The sequence below is a fragment of the Odontesthes bonariensis genome, chromosome 1 (genome assembly GCF_027942865.1).
Source record: "Odontesthes bonariensis isolate fOdoBon6 chromosome 1, fOdoBon6.hap1, whole genome shotgun sequence".
Taxonomy (NCBI): domain Eukaryota; kingdom Metazoa; phylum Chordata; class Actinopteri; order Atheriniformes; family Atherinopsidae; genus Odontesthes; species Odontesthes bonariensis.
Genome location: NC_134506.1, coordinates 1,929,599 through 1,948,650, shown reverse-complemented (window position 1 = coordinate 1,948,650; position 19,052 = coordinate 1,929,599). Strand labels below are relative to the sequence as shown.

Below are 19,052 nucleotides of genomic sequence, written 5' to 3'. Positions count from 1 at the left end.
CCTTTGTGCAACCAACTAAGCCTGGGCGCCCATGTTTTGGATTCCTTGAACCTGGCTAAGTAACTCATCCTGGATGTCTAAATCCTACTTTTGTGCAACGGGCCCCTGGAGAAAGCCAAAGACTGTCTACATCCTAGGTGACGTAGTGGAGGACTTCAGATACCTGGCAGATTGGACTGGAAATGCAACACTAAGGTTGTCTACAAGAAGTGATAGAACAGAGTGTACTTCTCAAGGAAGCATAAGTCTTTCAGTGTCTGCACCAAAATGTTTCATATCTTCTATACGTCTGCGGTGGAGAGTTCAACCTGCTTTGCAGCATCTGTTGGAGCAGCAACATTAAAGCCAGAGACTAAAAGGAACTGAATCAATTGTTAAAGAAGACTGTGCTGGGGACTGCTCTGAAGCTGATAGTTCAAAGAAGAATGCTGCTCAAGCTGGTTAATATAAAGAACACTGACCATCCTCACATATGTTGAAACAATGGAGTGTGGTAGTTTGAGGCCTCCTCAACTACAATGTTACTGCAACATTATAAATTTATCTTTGGGATAAATAAAGGGATTTTTCAACTGAATTCATGCCTTTAATGAGACGATATCACCTAGGCTTCTGGAATGTAGGAATGGAGTTATTTTCTTTTACTCTAACCTCAGTTTTGATACTGATGTCAAACATGTTAAGTCTGGTTTTTTTTTTACAGCTTGATACAATCTAAGAAATCAGGTCATTTCTTTTAAGTTTGACTCACAAACATTTCTGCTCATCCTGACATGCCTTGAGTGAAGTCGCTCCGTCCAGCGATCACGCCGGCCCCTTATAAAATCGCCCGCGCTGTCTCTATTGGGACGACATTTCGCGGCGGCGTCCCGTTCTTATTGGTTTAAATGAACACGCTGCTTCCTGTTGACAAGCTAATTAGCAACAGGTCAGCATCACTCAGGGAATAATGGATGAGGAGAAGCTGATCTTTAGCCTGGAACAGCACCCAATGGTTTCTGACCCCAAACACCCGTAGCACAAAGATCTGAACCAAAGGAAGGCTGCATGGGCGGTAATCGCCAGAGAACTCTGTGTTTCAAGTGAGTACTTTCTGAACCAACAGAATCACTCCCGACAAAATCGTCACGCTGCATATCAGGACACCCCTGCGAAATTTTGACGTCGTATCGCGTCAGTTTCGCTCACTCGCTTTCAGTCAGAATGGGGTGTTATGCTCAGATAACAGTTAGGGCTCAGTTGCTTCCAGCTGATTGAAAACATTGTAGCTCGACTCATTATGGGGACGAAAAGGCTTAAAGACATCAACCCTGTGCTTGCCTCCCTACACTGGCTTCCTGTCAGATCTCAAACTGATTTTAAAATGTATCTTCAAAGCCTTAAATGGCAACATACATGTCAGATTTATTGACCTGGTCTTTTCCCTCCAGACCATTGAGATCTGCACATAATGCCTTGTTAATCAGACTAGTTTGTGAAAAAGAGAGGTCTGATCTCTTCCTTGAGAGCCCTCATCTTATGGAACTTTTTGTCCACTGAAGTCAAACACACCATGTCTGGGGGCGCTAGCGAGCGGCGATATGTGAGGTTGTGCTTGTGCAGAGCTCCCGTCATGGCGAACTTTTTTTTGGAAAAATAATGGTTATAAACCAACTTCAGACGGTCCATGTTCATCCCTGTCAACTGAGTAATACCAATGTACCGTACTGACGGCTCCATCTGTTGTGATACACGGCCGAACGACAAAATGCCCAGACAAAAAGGTAACAAGAACGAGGCCTCTGCTAAAGCCTCGGACACGGCTGCAACCGCGTCCACAAACGAGGAACCGTCAGACGAGGAGAGCCCAGAGACTCCAAGCTTATCTGCTCTCATGACCGCCATTGCAAACAGTGAAGGCAGGATTCTGGCCCGGATAGACTCAAGTACAGCTGACTTGAACACTAAGATAGATGCACTTCACGAAGAAGTGGCGAGTCAGGAGACTCGCCTGGGAGAGTTGGAGTCTGGCCTGAACACATACGCGGATAAGACGGCTACCACTGAAAACGAAGTAAACAAGCTAAAGGCGGAGGTCACATCACTTCGTCAGAGAGTAGAGGAAATTGACGGGGGGCAGCGCCGGTTCTGTGCACGTCTGGTTGGGATAGAGGAAGGTTTTGAATCGCGTGGAGGACAGCAGCCCACCGCGGGTATCGCTAAACTACTGCAGGAGCTGTTGGGCCTCAATTTCACCCCAACCCTGGATGCAGCATATCGCGGTGCCCGACGTGCTAACGAGGGGGGCCCTCCCAGAGTCATCGTGGTCAGATTTCATTACCTACGGGAACGGGATGAGGTCTTCCGTGCAGCAGCCCGCGCGGCACCGCTGACCTTACGCGACAAGAGAGTGAGCATGTTTCCGGACTACACGGTGACGGTGGCGAAGAAAAGAGCGGCTTTTGCCGAAGCTAAACGTCTGCTCCGGAGCTGCCGGGATGTTCGGTTTGGTGTCCGGTTCCCCGCGATCCTCCGTATTACCGACACGTCTGGTGAGGAGAGACGGTTTGAGGATCCAGCGGCAGCGATGGAGTATATCAAAAACAACTTGAGGCCAAGGGACATTGCAAACTGATTCACCACACAGGACAATGATGACGTCGGGAAGGATCTGGTGGGTCCAAATGTGAAAAGTCCGAACACCGGGATTTCCTCCCTCTCCCTCTCTCTCTCTTACTGAGCCTACAGCAACCGGGCTCCCAGGTAACACTGAGACTTTATTTCATGGATACTTGATAAAAACTTGATATCCTCAGGTAGTTTTGCTACTCCTACCCACTATGAACATTTGTACATTTATGTTTGCTTTATGGAGTGGCTTTTCCTTTTCTTTTCAAACATGTGTGAATGGGTATCCATAACACTCTGAATTTTTTTTTTATTTCATTTTCTATTTTAAGGGACATATAATAGAGAGGTGTTTGTCAGTATGAAGTACCTGGAAAACAATTTAAAGAGGGGTGGGTCATGTAGAGGTATCCTGGTTTGTTTTCTGATGTTGGTTATATGTAAACAATTTTCATTCAATGTTTAATCCAATCTATGTCATGTTCGCCCTGGTTGGGGCCTGTTAGAAGGATAGGTTAGATGGTTATCAGCAGCACAAAGCTAGAAGAGGGGTGTGCGATCTCAACAGGTTCAGTAGATCAGCATAGGGATTTAAGGCTCAGTTTTAGTTTTAGATTTGTAGTCAGACAGGGACTTTTTTTTTGTTTTCTCATTTTTCTCATTCATTCTAGAAGTACAATGTCTAATACACGGAAGTCAGGCCATATTCGCTTTTTGAGCTGGAATATTAAGGGAATCCATACACTACAGGACCGCTACAGGAAATCTTTCCTGCCCACAGCCATCAGCATCTATAATAACTCTTTGATTTAATTGAGCTACATCAACATTTAATTTCCCTCTGGGATAAATAAAGTATTTTTGAATTGAATTTGAATTGAATTGAATAACCCAGTGAAACGAAGTAGAGTGTTTGCACATATAAAAACATTAGGAAGTGATATCGTGTTTTTACAGGAGACTCATTTGCGTTCAAGTGAAGGTACGAAGTTAAAGAAACCTTGGATAGGGCAACTATTCTGTTCAAAAAATGATGACAGAGCACGTGGCACAGCAATCCTGATTAGAAAAGGCATCCCTTTCATTCCATCACAGACTATGTGTGACTCCAGGGGTAGATATGTCATAGTGACTGGCAATTTGTATGGTACCCAAGTAACATTAGCTAATGTATATGGACCCAATTGGGATGATCCTGTTTTTTTCACTAATCTTATAGCAACATTACCAGACCCCAACAACAACCAGCTGATATTGGGGGGCGATTTTAACTGCGTTCTGCACCCAAAACTGGACAGATCAAATCCCAGACCTAATAGTAAGATTTCAAACTCTGGTGCAGTTATTCAGTCATTTATGGACACATATGCACTTTTTGATCCCTGGCGGAGAGATAACCCGACTGTTAGGCAATACTCCTTTTTCTCTCCAGTTCACCACTCTTTTTCCAGGATCGACTTTTTCCTTGTAGATAACAGGACTCTCCCTATGGTCAGGGATTGCCAGTATAATAGCATTGTTATTTCTGACCATGGCCCGGTACAGCTGGATATATGTTTTCCAGAGTGCGTCAGACCACGCCGTACATGGCGGTTTGATCCTCTGTTGCTATCTAAAGATCATTTCAAAAAATTCATCTCTCAACAAATTGATACTTTTTTAGAATTCAATTGCACACCAGATATGCCATTAACAACGGTATGGGAGGCTCTTAAGGCCTATCTCAGGGGCCAGATAATATCCTATACAGCTTATGAGAGAAAGAAACGTAAACAACACTTGAGCGACCTGTCTCACAGTATAGCAGAGGTAGATCGTAAATATGCTGATGCCCCAACGCCTGAGCTCTACAGAGAAAAATTATTGTTAAAAACCGAGTTTGATAACCTTTCTATTAAACAAACTGAACAATTATTCTTTAAATCAAAACAGAAATTTTACGAACACGGGGAGAAGGCTGGAAAGCTTTTAGCCCACCAAATTAGACAGTCCGCAGCTGCTAACACTATTCCCGAAATTCGCACTGAGCTGGGGGAGAAAACAGCTAACCCTGATAAAATAAATGACCAATTCAAGCAATTCTATTTGAATCTTTATGGGTCAGAACCACCAGACGACCCGTCGAATATTATTAAATTTTTAGAGGGGCTGACCATTCCAACGATTACCCCGGAGGACAGTTTACAGATAGATAGAGAGATCACTGCGAATGAGGTATTACAGGCAATTAAATCAATGCAGAGCGGAAAGGCGGGGGGACCTGATGGGTTCTCAATTGAGATATATAAGGAATTTGCTGACAAGCTAGCGCCGATACTTAGCCAGGTGTACCGGGACGTTTTTAAACAACAGAAATTACCACAAACCATGACCCAGGCCATAATTTCAGTGCTGCTCAAAAAAGACAAAGACCCTCTGTTATGCAGCTCATACCGCCCAATAAGCCTGCTGAATTGCGACTATAAAATCCTTACAAAAATATTAGCCACCCGTATAGACAGTGTAATTCGAACAATCATCGATCCAGATCAAACGGGTTTCATCCCAAGTAGACAGTCGTTTTATAATATGCGTAGATTACTCAACATCTTGTACACCCCGCACTCGGCGTCTGAAGAACCCGTAGAAGCAGTGATCTCCTTGGATGCCGAAAAAGCGTTTGATCGCGTTGAGTGGCAGTACCTGTTTGCTGTCTTAGAAAAATTTGGCTTTGGACCATCATTTTTAATGTGGATTGGGATAATATATGATGCACCAACTGCAGCTGTACGGACTAATAATAATATCTCTGACTATTTCCCCCTTCACAGGTCTTGCAGACAGGGCTGTGGCCTCTCCCCATATCTATTCGACCTGGCGGTTGAACCCCTTGCTATAGCCCTTAGAACAGAAGAGGGTATTACCGGTATCTCCCGTGGTGGCAAAGTCCATAAGGTGGCGCTATACGCGGATGACCTGCTTCTATATATATCCAACCCGACGGTATCGATACCAAAACTGTTGTCGATTCTAGAGAACTTCAGGCATCTGTCAGGCTATAAACTGAACTATTCAAAAAGCCTGCTTTTTCCAATTGATAGTGCAGACAGAGATTATTCAGAATTTCCGTTTAAAACAGAACGTAATATGTTCACATATCTAGGAATTAAAGTTACCCGAAAGATAGAAGATCTGGAGAAATATAACTTTAACTCGTTATTAGAACAAACAAAACAAGATCTTGTGAAATGGTCAACTTTACCAATTTCACTAGCAGGTCGCATAAATATAGTTAAAATGACAATCCTACCTAAATTTCTCTATGTGTTCCAGATGATCCCTATATTCATCCCTATGTCAAGATTCAAGGAGTTAGATAGACTAATTTCTACATTTATATGGAACAACTCCAATCCCAGGATGAAAAAAATGTACCTGGAGGTGCCTAAAGATGCGGGTGAGTTGGGACTACCCAATTTTCTCTGGTATTACTGGGCTGCTAACATAGCGAAACTAACTCATTGGATTCACACATATGAAAATAAGCAGGGTCCAGACTGGGTTCACATGGAACTACTACCCAGCCCTATACCAATACTCACAACAGGGTTACCATACAGTTGCAATACACAGCTCACAAACCCAGTTGTCAAAGCCTCACTCCGGATTTGGTTGCAGTTCAGGAGGCATTTTGATTTAAAGCAATATAGCAGATATTTCCCGATAGCAAGTAATCACTTGTTCCTCCCATCCGGGTTTGACAATGCATTTCAATATTGGCATAGAAATGGGTTGATATTCTTTTGTGATTTGTACCCTGATGATGTGTTTATCCCATTTGAGACACTTGAAAATGACCACAATATACCCAGATCGCATTATTTTAGATTTCTTCAGATACGAAGTTTTACCAGTAAGAGGTTTCCGTCGTTTCCTTTCCCACCGCCTAAGAATCATTTAGATGCAATACTAGGACTGGATCCTTATGGAAAGAAACGTGTATCTGTGATTTATAATATGTTGGGAGACTTGAAACCGATATCCTGGGATAAAACTAAAAGGGCATGGGAAAGGGATTTGGGGGTTGAAATTTCTGAAGAAATGTGGCAACATAGTTTAAAACGTATACATTCCTCTTCATTGTGCATACGTCAGGGTTTAATACAATTTAAAGTACTCCATCGTCTGCACTACTCAAGAGATAAACTATCGAAACTTTTTCCCGCCACAGATCCTGGTTGCCCAAGGTGCAACCATGAACCCGCCTCAATAGGACACATGTTCTGGGCATGCACCTCTCTCAACGACTATTGGAGACAGATATTTGATGTATTTTCCAAAATCTGTGGTCAGACTATAACGCCTGAGTACCACATAGCCATCTTTGGGGTACCACCTCTAGGCTGCAAAATTTCAAAATTACAAGCTAACGCCTTGGCATTTGCTTCCCTGCTTGCACGCAGACTTATACTTTTTAACTGGAAATCGAATTCACCTCCGTCATTTCTGCAGTGGCTAAGAGATGTACTATCTTTTCTACCTTTAGAAAAACTGAGATGTAAGTTATATAAGGCCGGCAAGAATTTCACAGTGACCTGGAGTCCCCTTATAGAATTTGTAGAAGGGTTCCCTTTCCAATGATGTACCTTAACACCAGCTGTATTACATGGTTATAAACATATGGTCACGTTGGAAACGTCAGCTCACTCAACATATGATGAGAGGTTCCTGTCTGATTATTTTTGCATTGTTCCTGTACTTTTCTGTTTGTTTGTTTTTCGTTTTTTTTTTTGTTTGTTTGTTTTTTGTCTTTGTTTAAGAGCCTTGGGGAGGGGAGGGAGGTGGTCTGTGTTTGTAAGCTGTATGTCTGTTATTGAAAAGCTGCAAAATAAAGTTTGAAAAAAAAACAAAACACACCATGTCTGATTCATTTATCAAATACTTTATATATTTAAGTATTTAAAAAATACTTTTTTGTGCTCTTGTGAACACCCATCTGACTCTAACTCACTTGACCTCTTCTCGTAAAGCACCTCATACCATTGTTAAGAAAAGTTCTATACTTCATCCATCCACCGGGAGGGAACCCGCGCATCCACAGGGAGAGCATCAAACTCCACACAGAGTGGCTCCAGCTGAGAGTAGAACCAGGAACCTTTTTTTGTTGAGTATTGAGTGAATCAGAAATTGAGAAAATAATCTGATAATAATCTGAATGTTTGCTCAGAATTAAGGTTGTTGTGTGCAAACTCCACATTTTTGGTGCCAGTATTGACACAAACATGTTAAAAGACTCGTGTCGCCCGTGCATGCGTTCAATATCTGGAAGTTGCTGCAGGTTATTTCTGCCAGCAGGCCACTCGTTCTGTCCCAGCCCGAACTGCCTGCTGGTTTTAATCTCACTGATGCAAGTCTTAGTGGTGTCTTCTTCTCGATGAAAAAAATCATCTTTTCAGTTGCATGAAAAACATTTTTGATCATGCTTCTTTTCAGGTGATTACGTTGACTTTATCATGAAATGGGCACACCGTAAAGAAACTTTCATTTTCTAACACTCACTCCTACAGATCTTTAATCTTTATTCTCACTTTTTAGCGGTGTGTCTGGTTCTCTAGCTTAGCATGGCTACCAGTTCTCTCCCTCCATCTCCTGCTTTCACCTGCTCCGTGTGTTAGTCTACAGCACAGACACTCGCAACACAATCCTCTACAAAAGGGAACCTTGCATGACAGTTAAGATGCATCAAAAGGAAAAAGAATATCTGCCAGTATCTCATCAGTTCAGCTGTTTTCACAGGGACTTTTCTCATTTTTATGTCTTCCTTTTCCGTACACTAATCATCTGTTTTGTGCACACTGACTTTTTGCCTGGCATGTGGAATGTGCTATACAAATGAACTCGGCTTGACCTACATGAATGTAAAATATGATGTGGAAAATCAACATCCAGCAAGATCCCTGACATCCCATCACACGGTCATCCGATTCATCTGATAACTATTGACGACATGGATGGAGAAAAACAAGAACTGTGTGCACCACGAGATGTTACGATACACCCTTTCCTCACGATTGCATCGTTCGTTTAATATATCCAAAAGGTAGGAGAGAACTTGTAGTAAATTCACACATTTTAAAGTGTGGTTTGTTAGTTTTTATAATGTACAAAAAAATGTACAAAAGAGGAAAAGAAACTAATCACTGAAGATAAAGTAAGATAAAGAAATGATCATGAAGCACAGGCACTTCAGTTTTTGCAGTTAGGTTTTGTGCTTAAGTCAGCGTATAAACCAACATTATGGTGTTGCTGTCAATCAATTTAAGGACTTAATTTTGACTTGTTCATTCAGAGGGGAGTATGACCCCGACACATCTAGATTTTTTGGATTCATGACTTCATGCTTCATATGCTGCATCAACCAGTCGCCACAGGGTGAGGCTGAACATGTCACTTTAAAACATGGTGGCTAAATGAAGCAAAGAGTATAGAACCACTTTACCCGATTCCCTCTCAGGAAACAGCAGAACACCCCAGGATTCCTTTTGCATCTGTCAGTAATTGTGTCTCTAACTTTGGAATGCAGTCTTCTGTTCTGTAACGACGGTCTGAGCATTAAAACCTCATGGTTCTACACGATGAAACATATTTCCCTTAAGCACTAGTAAACTTTTGGGTTCTCCCTTTCTTCTTGGAGGACAGATGTAAAGATGACGCTGGTCCAGCTGTGCACCTTTGCTGTTGTACCCCAAAGCTCGAGACAAACATGGAAAATCAAATGAAAATGAAACTGACATGTCAATACATTTGAACACTGTAGGCATCTTATTATAATACAAACTGGAAACACCAAGAAAAATATCTTGTTTTATTTTCAACTGTAAAAAATTCACACAACTATTTCCTGCAAGACCGAGCGAATCAAATGACAACACAGAAAAAATTATTCCAGGTTATGAATATTTGAATTCTGAAACACACACACAGACAAAAGAAGTCACACCAAACAGATCACAACATTTCCAAACTTTAAATATGTTGGGAATAACAGAGATTATTGCTCAAAAATGTAACATATTTACACTGATTATAGCTTCTGCTCAGCGTGTCTGTTACTGAAACAGAAATGATTCAGGGTTCCTTCAGTTACTGCCTCAGTGAGGAAAGGTCAGCGCATTCACCCCAGACTCAAATGCTCTGTACGCCATGGAAATGGAAACCAATTTTATTCATCGTTCACTTTTTAACTAGTGAGATCAAATGACTTCTAAACAAGACTAAAAGTTCCAAAATAATTTCACACCTGTGCAGCACATCACAGATTCTCTGTGTGAGATTAAATCTCACAACTCCAAACACTCACTCTATCTACTGGAGTGGTCGCCAAACTGATAGCAATCAAGTCCACAGCCAGAATCCCAATCTCTCCTTCACAGCACTTTGGGGAGGAGGGACCTTCTTGTCTATGATGAATGTTTTGAGTCACGTTCTCATTTCTTTATATTTCTTTCCAAACAGCCAGACAGTTTCTTTTAATCTTTTCAAAGTGGTCTGAGTTAGACCAATACTTGTCTTTAAATGACTCGAATGGTGACTCTGTCAGATGAGGCTGTGGTTCTAAGATCAGGATTTTATTAGAGCAGAGCCCCAGACTGTACTAAAATAATTTCCACTTTTAGTACATTCTAAAAACTTACAGCCTGACTCAAACCAGCTGAGCTGCAATTCTTTCCATTTAATTTGAGAACAGTTGTCACAAGTGATCAGCTGCCTTATTAGTCCTCAATCTTGTTGATGGATGACCAGATGGATGTTCAGAAAGGTTTGGTCAGCTGGTTGCTATCACCAATGGGAGCTTATCTGAATGCTAATGTGGTCTTCACTCAGTGTTCTATGACAGATGAATCAAATGAATTCTACCATTTTGCTCTCAAACTAGCTTTTAATTACTCGACTTTTCTTTTTTTCTTGTCTTAAAAACAGAGCGGCACACTAATAGCTTCACTGAAAAGTGCAGCTGCCCACATTGCTTATTTAACAGACCAAGTTTTGACTTCTCTACTGTCTCTGTGAACGGCTCTCAGAGGAGGAAAAACACAATCTGAACGTTTAGGAGGTCATTGAGAGCTTTTTAAAGACTCACAAAGTTGGTAGAAAATCAGGAATGTAACCTTGTGAAGTTTTTTCTCCTTTTAACCCATCAGAAGAAAAACCATCTCTGCCTTCAGTTGAACATCCTTTGATGTTTATTTGATTTGTTTCCTCTGGCTGGAATTTACATCATCATGGAACAAACAGGTAAAACATTGTGTTAAAGATAATATTTAAACAATTTCAGATCTTTAGGAAACTGTATCTGTTCAAATGTTTCACTCTCTCTGAGTAATCAGCGGCTAAGAATTCACCCCATCAAATATTCAGGCCCACCTTTCTTTAGCAGGTTGTTAAGGGTGGAAGGTTTTCCTGTTAGTCACTAAGGCTATACGTTCTCTCCACAGATGCTGGAGGAGTTTCAGGTCTGGACTCTTATTGGGCCAGAGCAAAAATACTGATATGTTTCCTGTGAATCCCGTCTTCACCGTTTTATCTGTGAGTATTGTGTCACAGTCTGATCTGAGGTTCAGAGGCTGCCCAAGGCCACCTTTTCTGCAGATTGAAATGCTCTCATGGTGCTTATTCCTTGACGGTTGCCTGGCTGAAAAAAAAGCCCAAAATGAAATGATAAAGAATAACACTGCCATCATTATCTTTGACCGTTTGGATGGAGCTCTTGCTATTAAATGCTTCACCACTCTTTCGTCAAACAGAATCATCATTCTTATGGCCAAAAAGTTCAATATTTATCTCATTCTCTCACAGAGCCGATGATCAAAAGCTTCGAAGGTTAACAAGGTTTTGTTAGGGTGTCCTGTGGAGTCCTCGTCAATCAGGATCAACAAAGACTGCTAATGTGCAATTTTCTTTGGTGAAAGCACTGAGCTTTCTTCTTGGAAAAAAGGACTTAATAACAACATCACATAAAAAACATCGGTCTCTGCAGAGAGACTAGAGTTGCTGCTCTGGCAAAAAAAACCCAAAAAGGCAAAGCGGTCAAGAAAAGATCATCATTATATTGGCAGTGAAACAGAAAGAGTCCAGATCGAATGATGGAAGGTAAAGCCTTCCAAGCCCAAAGACCTGGAGATGATCACAGACAAATAAATATGACAAAGGCTTTACCACTGAAGACTGAGAAGGTCTCCAACATGGCTTTTTTCACAAGTTTGTAGGAAAAAAAACGTTTCTTGTAGCCCAAAAAAAACTGTTTGCAGGGGTTGTAGCCATTTCCACTCTTCAGCAACTTTTAAAACTTGGAAAAAGGCTCAGTTAAGAACAGGAGCAATTTGAAATCAAAGAAAGACTGGGTGAGCATCCTGGCGTGACTACCCTTCAACATGTACGAGACAGAGACTCGGAGCAGGACGATTGCATAGTCTCATTCAGAGTTTTTGTTGTTGCTTCACAAACTGTCAAACTTGTGTTTTAAGTAGTCCTTCATAACCTTTGCAATTGGAAGATCCTCCAAGAATTTCAAGCTCTGAAGGCCGATACAGTGCCGGATTTTTATTCGACACAAGTCCTGTAGAGTTCGTGGTTGCCCTGGAAAAGGAACAAAAACATTAACTTAACAAAGGAGACCATTAGCACCGGCGGACTGAGTTAGAACAGTTGTTATCAGTGTACATACTGCATGTATAGCACTGAGACAGCCTAATTCCACAGTCTGAAGAAGCCCTTCCTCTGCAACCAGCGCAGTCTCACCATGGACTTCCGTCCATCTGATCTATCCGGGCGCGTCTATGGACGTGATTTAACTTTATGAAGTTTTTTCTTCCCACGGACAACAGTGTCACAGCATTTCATGAGATAGTCAGAGTTTGACTGTTGTCACATTTAATAGACAAAAAAGTCTGCACACACACACCTAATGGCCAAATGGGAGAGTCCAGATAGACATCTTGACCACTGGTAGCTTTATTATGACATGTTGTTCCTGCTTTCATTTGCAGTCACTCGTTGGCGTTTCACACAGATGACTTGGTTAAGGTTTGGAAAACATGGTGGCCTACATTAAAACTGACCCTGTAATAACATCAAAATATCTATGTCTTGGATTGCTGGAGGCCGAGGCCGAGTCCTACCCCCCCCGCCCCGGGTAAAACAGACCAAGCAGACACCCTGCTGGAATCCGTTACGTTGAAAGTTGTGCTGTGATACGGGGCTGGTACACATGCTGGTGACAGTCCTGAAGTGTTACATGCTGCTCGAGCAGTTCCCTGCCTTTGTACCACAGCATCACAGGCATGAACAATGTCTGTGGGTGGGGCCCAAAGATGGCACGGGGTCTGACACACTGATGTTAGTGGAGTTCGTTATATGGAAGCAACACGTGCAAAAAGCATAGATGATGTACAAAAAATTCATGGAAATATTTGTGACTCACATGGCTATGGATAATGGATTCACCGCCAGGACAGTAGGTGGAGCAGCGGGTTTTTTCAATGATAACCCTACTACGATGAAAGGAAATTCACCACCAGGACCTCTTCGGCAAGTCTCTCTTCGACAGGATTCATGCTTCTTCTTCTTCTTCTTCTTCGCTTTCTACCTTGGTGTTTGAAAACATAGACATATATAATATGTCTATGTTTGAAAACAGCGGTCTTTTATTAGGGGATGAAACCGGAAGATGAACACGCAGCCGGATGTGATGTAGATAGTGGCTTGTGCTCGCGTCTTGCGTGAAGTTTAGAAAATTGAGGTGACACACGCAAGGGCTTGCGTTGCGTCTTGCGTCACCGACCATAAACCAGGCATTATGGAGCTGCAGCCTGGGGTTACCTTCATGTGGTTTAAACATGCTTAGGACCCATGTCTGTCGGATCCAGTGACACTTCTGAATCACAGGGTGCAGATTCAACAATAAATAAAACAATAGCAGAAAAAAAAGAGTGTGATGATGTTAGGGTCTGCTTTCAGATGAAAAACAAAGTCCGAGCTGCTACTGTAAAAAAAGATGACCACTCCACATTAGCATTTAACCCTGGAACCAACTGGCAACAGGCTCGTTTCGTTTGCCCTTTGCTCCTCCTGCCCTCCACACTCAATGCAGTCAGTCTGCTCCTTTACATTTACATGTTTGTTGTTGCTGTTATCAGACAACAGCAGAGGGAAGAAACAGGCTTGCAATGTAACTGCAGCTCTGATGGCCCATGGAGCTTGAATGCATGCACATTTTCATTTGCAGCTTTATGTGACACAGGGACAAGCTAATGGGAGCCAAAGTGACATGTGCAGCAGCTGAAAGCAGCGGAGTGCCTGACATTCTGCAATGCATGCTCCCTTTCATGTCAGGGGGCAAAGGTGTAAGCAGCAGGCCAGCAGATATGTGATCTGGCTGAAGTTTTGGAGTCCCTGAAAGGGCCCGTCTGAACCAGTGCTCAGCACTTTGATATCAAAGTTCAAGGGGCAGTAGAGGAATGCAGCCACCGTTACTTCTGCAGGTGATGTGCCGTCCTGTGACCTGGGACTGTTATGGGACTTCACTCAAGGCATTTCTGAAATTCTCCCTCCTTAGTTAACTCATTGGCTGCCAGCCATTTTCAGTTCGGAGAGACCCATACTGCCAAGTGTTTTTCAGTACTTTGACTGATTTTCCAAGACCCACAGAGAAGTGTGTCTTATGACTATGTACACACCGAAATTACCAAAAGAAAGAGTTCACTCTCTTCTTTGATCAGGAAAAAAAAGTTTGTTTCTACCATTTTCAGTCCTTTAGTAATAGACAGTAGAACATAGGTTGGTTTCACCAAAAACAGCTGTTTGACCCCAAAGAAAATGGAGAAAACGAGCTTTTTTTTTTGTGCAAAGTGGCACTGCTGCCACCTTGCGGGTAATTTTGCCAGTACATTCTCTGTTTAGTGTTTACAAGCCCAAGATTTAGTGACAAACTCCGCTAGATTGTCCCCCAGCCCGCTCCGTTAAAAACGCAATTGACGTCTATAGACGTCTTTGGCACCGAAAGAGTTAATAATTAAAACCTGTCTTGCTTTTCATGAAATCGAACTCAACGTTTTATCCTCGTCTTGTAACCTACGGCCAGCACCAGAAGCCTCACACAGGAAGCATCCATGCATGCACAAAGGTCGCACACACACCCCAGGATGATTCTGTTAGATGGCAGCAGCAAAAAGAAATCAAATGACTGTTCATTCCCACAGACTGCCCCCCGGTGAATTCTGTGCAACAGCAGTGGGTGGGACACACAGGTCAGCTTACATTCCGGAGTATTTACTGCGTGCGTGTGTGTGCTGCTTTTATATACTCATACACACATATATATATATATATATATATAACTATATATATATATATATATATATAGTTATATACATACATACATATGTGCTTTGGTATGTTTTATTGATATGCATTTCATTTTGTTAATATTTATTGCTGATTGGACATTAGGTGAAAGGAGCGATGTGTTCAGAGTTCTTTTATAAAAGAAAACAAAGCAGGCCTTATAAAGGAAAGTGCACTGGAACAGGTGTGTGCATTAAATCACACTAATGGCAAATTCTGGCTGTACATGGAAAACAATAATCAACTCTTTTCTCATCCCTTTGGCATCACTTGCCCTCCTTTGCCTGTGATCGTATAATCCTAACTATGAATAATGATGTCAAACACCCCTTCAATGAAGGCAATAGATGGCAGTCAGAGGCAGAGAGCAGAGTGTCATGCCTTCATCAGAAAAAAAGACATATTAGGGGTTTAAAGTGGCCTGTGGAGCTAAGCAGGCTTCTTGTTGGTGACTCTTTTGTCGTACTTTTCCCAGGGGCACTTCATGCTTACCTTTCCCCCAGTTAAAAACTGGAACTTTTTAATGATATGCAGCACTAACATTAAGGCAGGTAACACCAGCTAGCATCCTTTCTTACAAATACAGAGTTGAAATATTCATAAAAATGAAAAGAGTGTCAGTGAAACTTACTGGTGACCTCCTGCAGAAAATCCAGACAAGGTCGGCTGATTCCAGACATGCTAACAGACACAGCTACGGGTGTCTGGCCCTCGTAGTTCTTGGTGTTGGTATCAGCCCCATATGTGTAAAGCATCTGGGCACACAACACATCATCTCTAAGGGCTGACAGATGCAGGGGAGTCTGGCCGTCTTCAAGACGACCAAGATTGGTGTCTGCGCCCCTCTGCAGGAACATGCGGCAGTATGAGTGATTGCCTTTGATAACAGCGTACCGCAGCAGGAAACCATTTTGAATGTCAATGTTTGCACTGTGGTCCAGCAGAATCCGTACACAGCTCGAGCGCTCACGAATGATGGCCAACTGTAGTGGTGTGGTCCCTTTGTCACTCAATGGGTCCACATCAGCCCTGAACTCAAGCAGGAGGCGTACAAACGAGTCGCGACCATAATGCGCGGCCACGTGAAGAGGCGTCCAACCATCATTGCTTTTTGCATTTATAATGTCACCACGGAACTCAGATTCCAGCATCAGCCGGGCGATACGTGCCCTGCCATGCATAGCAGCATAGTGGAGTGCTGTAAAACCACCGATGAAGTCCTTTACTGTGGGGTCAGCTGCACAGAGAACAACACAGAGAGCGGACATTCAGTGACTTTCAACCAAACCAGGAAAAGAAATAAAGAAGAAACAGAAATAAACTGTTGGGAAGTTTTCTAGAGATTCAAATGCATTTAACGGCATCAAATGCATATACAGATACAAGACAAATATTGATGCAACTATTCATTTTTCTAGAGTTCCAATCCAATCCGACTCCTTGAACAGACATTTAAAGGCGGGGTAGGGGATCTTTTTCTGGAACATTTTTTTACATATTGCTTGAAATACTCTTCACACCCCCATTGCAACCAATTAATTCAAAGTTTTGACACAAATATGAAAAGTTTTAGTGGCCTCTAGAACGTACAATCTAGGAAAAACAGTATCACAATGATTGGATTCTGATGCCGTCTATCAAACTGCAATCTGCTCCTCCCTCCCCCTCCTTCCCCCTGTGCGCGTACCCTGCTCCGTGAACGAATTACGCGCCCAGAAGCTTGGCAGGAAGCTAAACTAGAGCCAGCTTGGCTAGCACCTAGCATTATTAAACGTATAGTTAGCATAAACTAAATACTAAATACTAAATACGGCAACGATCGATGCTTGCTGTCAGAACAGCGCTCGTGCACCTTCGTGCTCGTTCATGTACTCTAGAGGCGTGCCTTCGGGGGGAAAGTGAAGAAAAGGGTTGGGACTTTTTACCTGTGTATTTTCAAAATGCAGCTTCGCTGGACTCAAAATCCAGGATCTCCTACCCTACCTTTAACTAGCTGCTCCTCAATCTGAAGCACACTCTGTATTCTGATCATTACTATGTGGGAAGTATGAGACACACAGCATGCTTCGTGGTCAATTACATGTAGAGTATGGCACAGGCAGCAGGCCAATCTGGCTGGGCCTTGTAATTACAGAATATCCTTTATACAGTTTCTGTCTGTTATATGTAAGGATGCACCGATACCGGCATCGGCACCGATACTTCACTTATATACTCGTACTTGTCAAACAGTTGCTGATACCATGCACCGATACCACCAGTGTTTCCCGCATCGCTTTAGCTATAATCGTCCTCCGTGAAAAAAACAACGAAGTAGTAGCCTAGGTAGTTAGACCTAATGCATTGTCCTTCAGACAATTAGGCATTCACTGCACGAACCCATTTTCCATGGCGAGGATGTGCGCAGTCATGTAGTAACAGTGGTGCAGTCACAGCCAACATCTTTCTCTGACAGTCATTTCTAACGTCAGAACTGTCTCTTCCACTCCCTTTCGCTGCCCGCCTACCCGAAGCTGTCTGTTTTTTTATATTCACTTGCGACATAACAATTATGAAAATCCGTGTGCCTGTGGCCAGAATGTAATCCGTCAACGCGGCACCCCTTGCAACATTAGGCTATTACAACGGTAGCCGGTTACCTACTGCAAACTAATAAGAAGCACCCTAAAGCAGTTGAGTTGACAAAGCTGCGCAAAGCCAGCATCAAAAACGAACAGTGGTGCCATTTTTTCACATCTCCCTCCATTTCCATTCGCGCAGCCGGCTTAAAAAAAGCAGGTGTGGCTACACCTGCTTCACGCATATCTCTCCCTCGCTCTCCTATAAATCGAAGAATTGGTGATAGAAAACAAAAAAAGGCACCGTACCTCTATTGGTAACTAATAAGACCATTGAAAAGCATTCGAGGTGATATTGCGCCAATTTTTCCTCTCCCTTCCTTTCCTCCACAGCTGTTAAAAAAGCCGACTAACCCTTCCTCTCTTCCGCATAACTTAACCAGCCCAAGCACATGCGCTAAAATATAAATAGGCTATAGTGTTTTATCACACTGCCATTAAATGTGCCCGAGAAAGGGAAAGAAGGAAAACATTAGGCCTATAAAGTAAAGTAGATAACTAACCCTATAGCGTACTACAGCATTAACAAGCCTATTTCAGCTTTCCAACCTAAAATAAATGGAAGCGCTAAACCTATACGCTGCCAGCGAACAGCTCCGCTTCATTTCACGGTAGCGCCAGAGATTGTAAAAGCAGGCCTATAATATCCATTCTCTCTGGTAGCGCGTGTCTTCTGCAACATGTTGCAAAAATTAAATGGATTAGAATGTTCAACTTTCTAAGACATTGAACACAGTTACAGGACCAATTATGTAGCGGGGAGGGCGACCAGCTGAGTGACAACACAGGCGCACAGACCTAGGTTTGGTTTAGCCCAAAAACACCGCTTTGGCACAAAATAAATGTGCAGATAAGACGACAAACATTCTGGAACCAAAAAGGCGCCCTGTGCTATAATCAACAAAAAAGACACACAAACAGGAGACATCTAATTCGCATTGTCATAGCGGAGCTGTTCGCTGGCAGCAGCCTATAGCTGCCCCAGAACAGGGAGCAGCGGAGACTGTCAATCATGCGACCCTGCGTGCTGTCCGCTGGCAGTATATGCCTACTCTGCTCTTCCATTTATTTTACGTTGGAAAGCTGAAATAGGCTTGTTAATGCTGTAGCATATGGTTAGTTTTCTACTTTACTTTCTGTAGGCCGAATATTTTTCTTCTTTCCATTTCTCAGGCACATTGAATGACTGTGTGATAAAAAAAAAAAAAACATACCCTACTGACATCGTTATTTCACAACGTGCTATTTATTAGTCTATTTCACATTGATTTTTCATATTTCCTAGGCCTATTGAATATTAACACTACAACATTTACTGTGTTGAAGATTTATTTACTTTACGTTGGTAAGCTGATAGTTTAAACATGCTCATTATAATGCTGCAGTAGCCTATTCATTTTTCGGGTTTATCTAAAAACATTTCGCCACCAGTGCAAAAGAGCGTGA

The 19,052-nt window shown here is 42.4% G+C and overlaps 1 protein-coding gene across 1 annotated transcript in view; it reads right to left on the bottom strand.

The window, feature by feature from the left end:
* Positions 1-9,453: 9,453 nt before the first annotated feature.
* asb7 (ankyrin repeat and SOCS box containing 7) overlaps positions 9,454-19,052 on the bottom strand; it is an 18,944-nt gene continuing 9,345 nt past the window's right edge. The window contains exons 4-5 of the mRNA XM_075460309.1: positions 15,620-16,225; positions 9,454-12,222 (exon numbers count right to left, since the gene is read on the bottom strand). Coding sequence (XP_075316424.1) covers positions 12,083-12,222; positions 15,620-16,225 — 746 coding nt within the window. The 3' untranslated portion in view covers positions 9,454-12,082. The remainder of the gene's footprint in view (positions 12,223-15,619; positions 16,226-19,052) is intronic.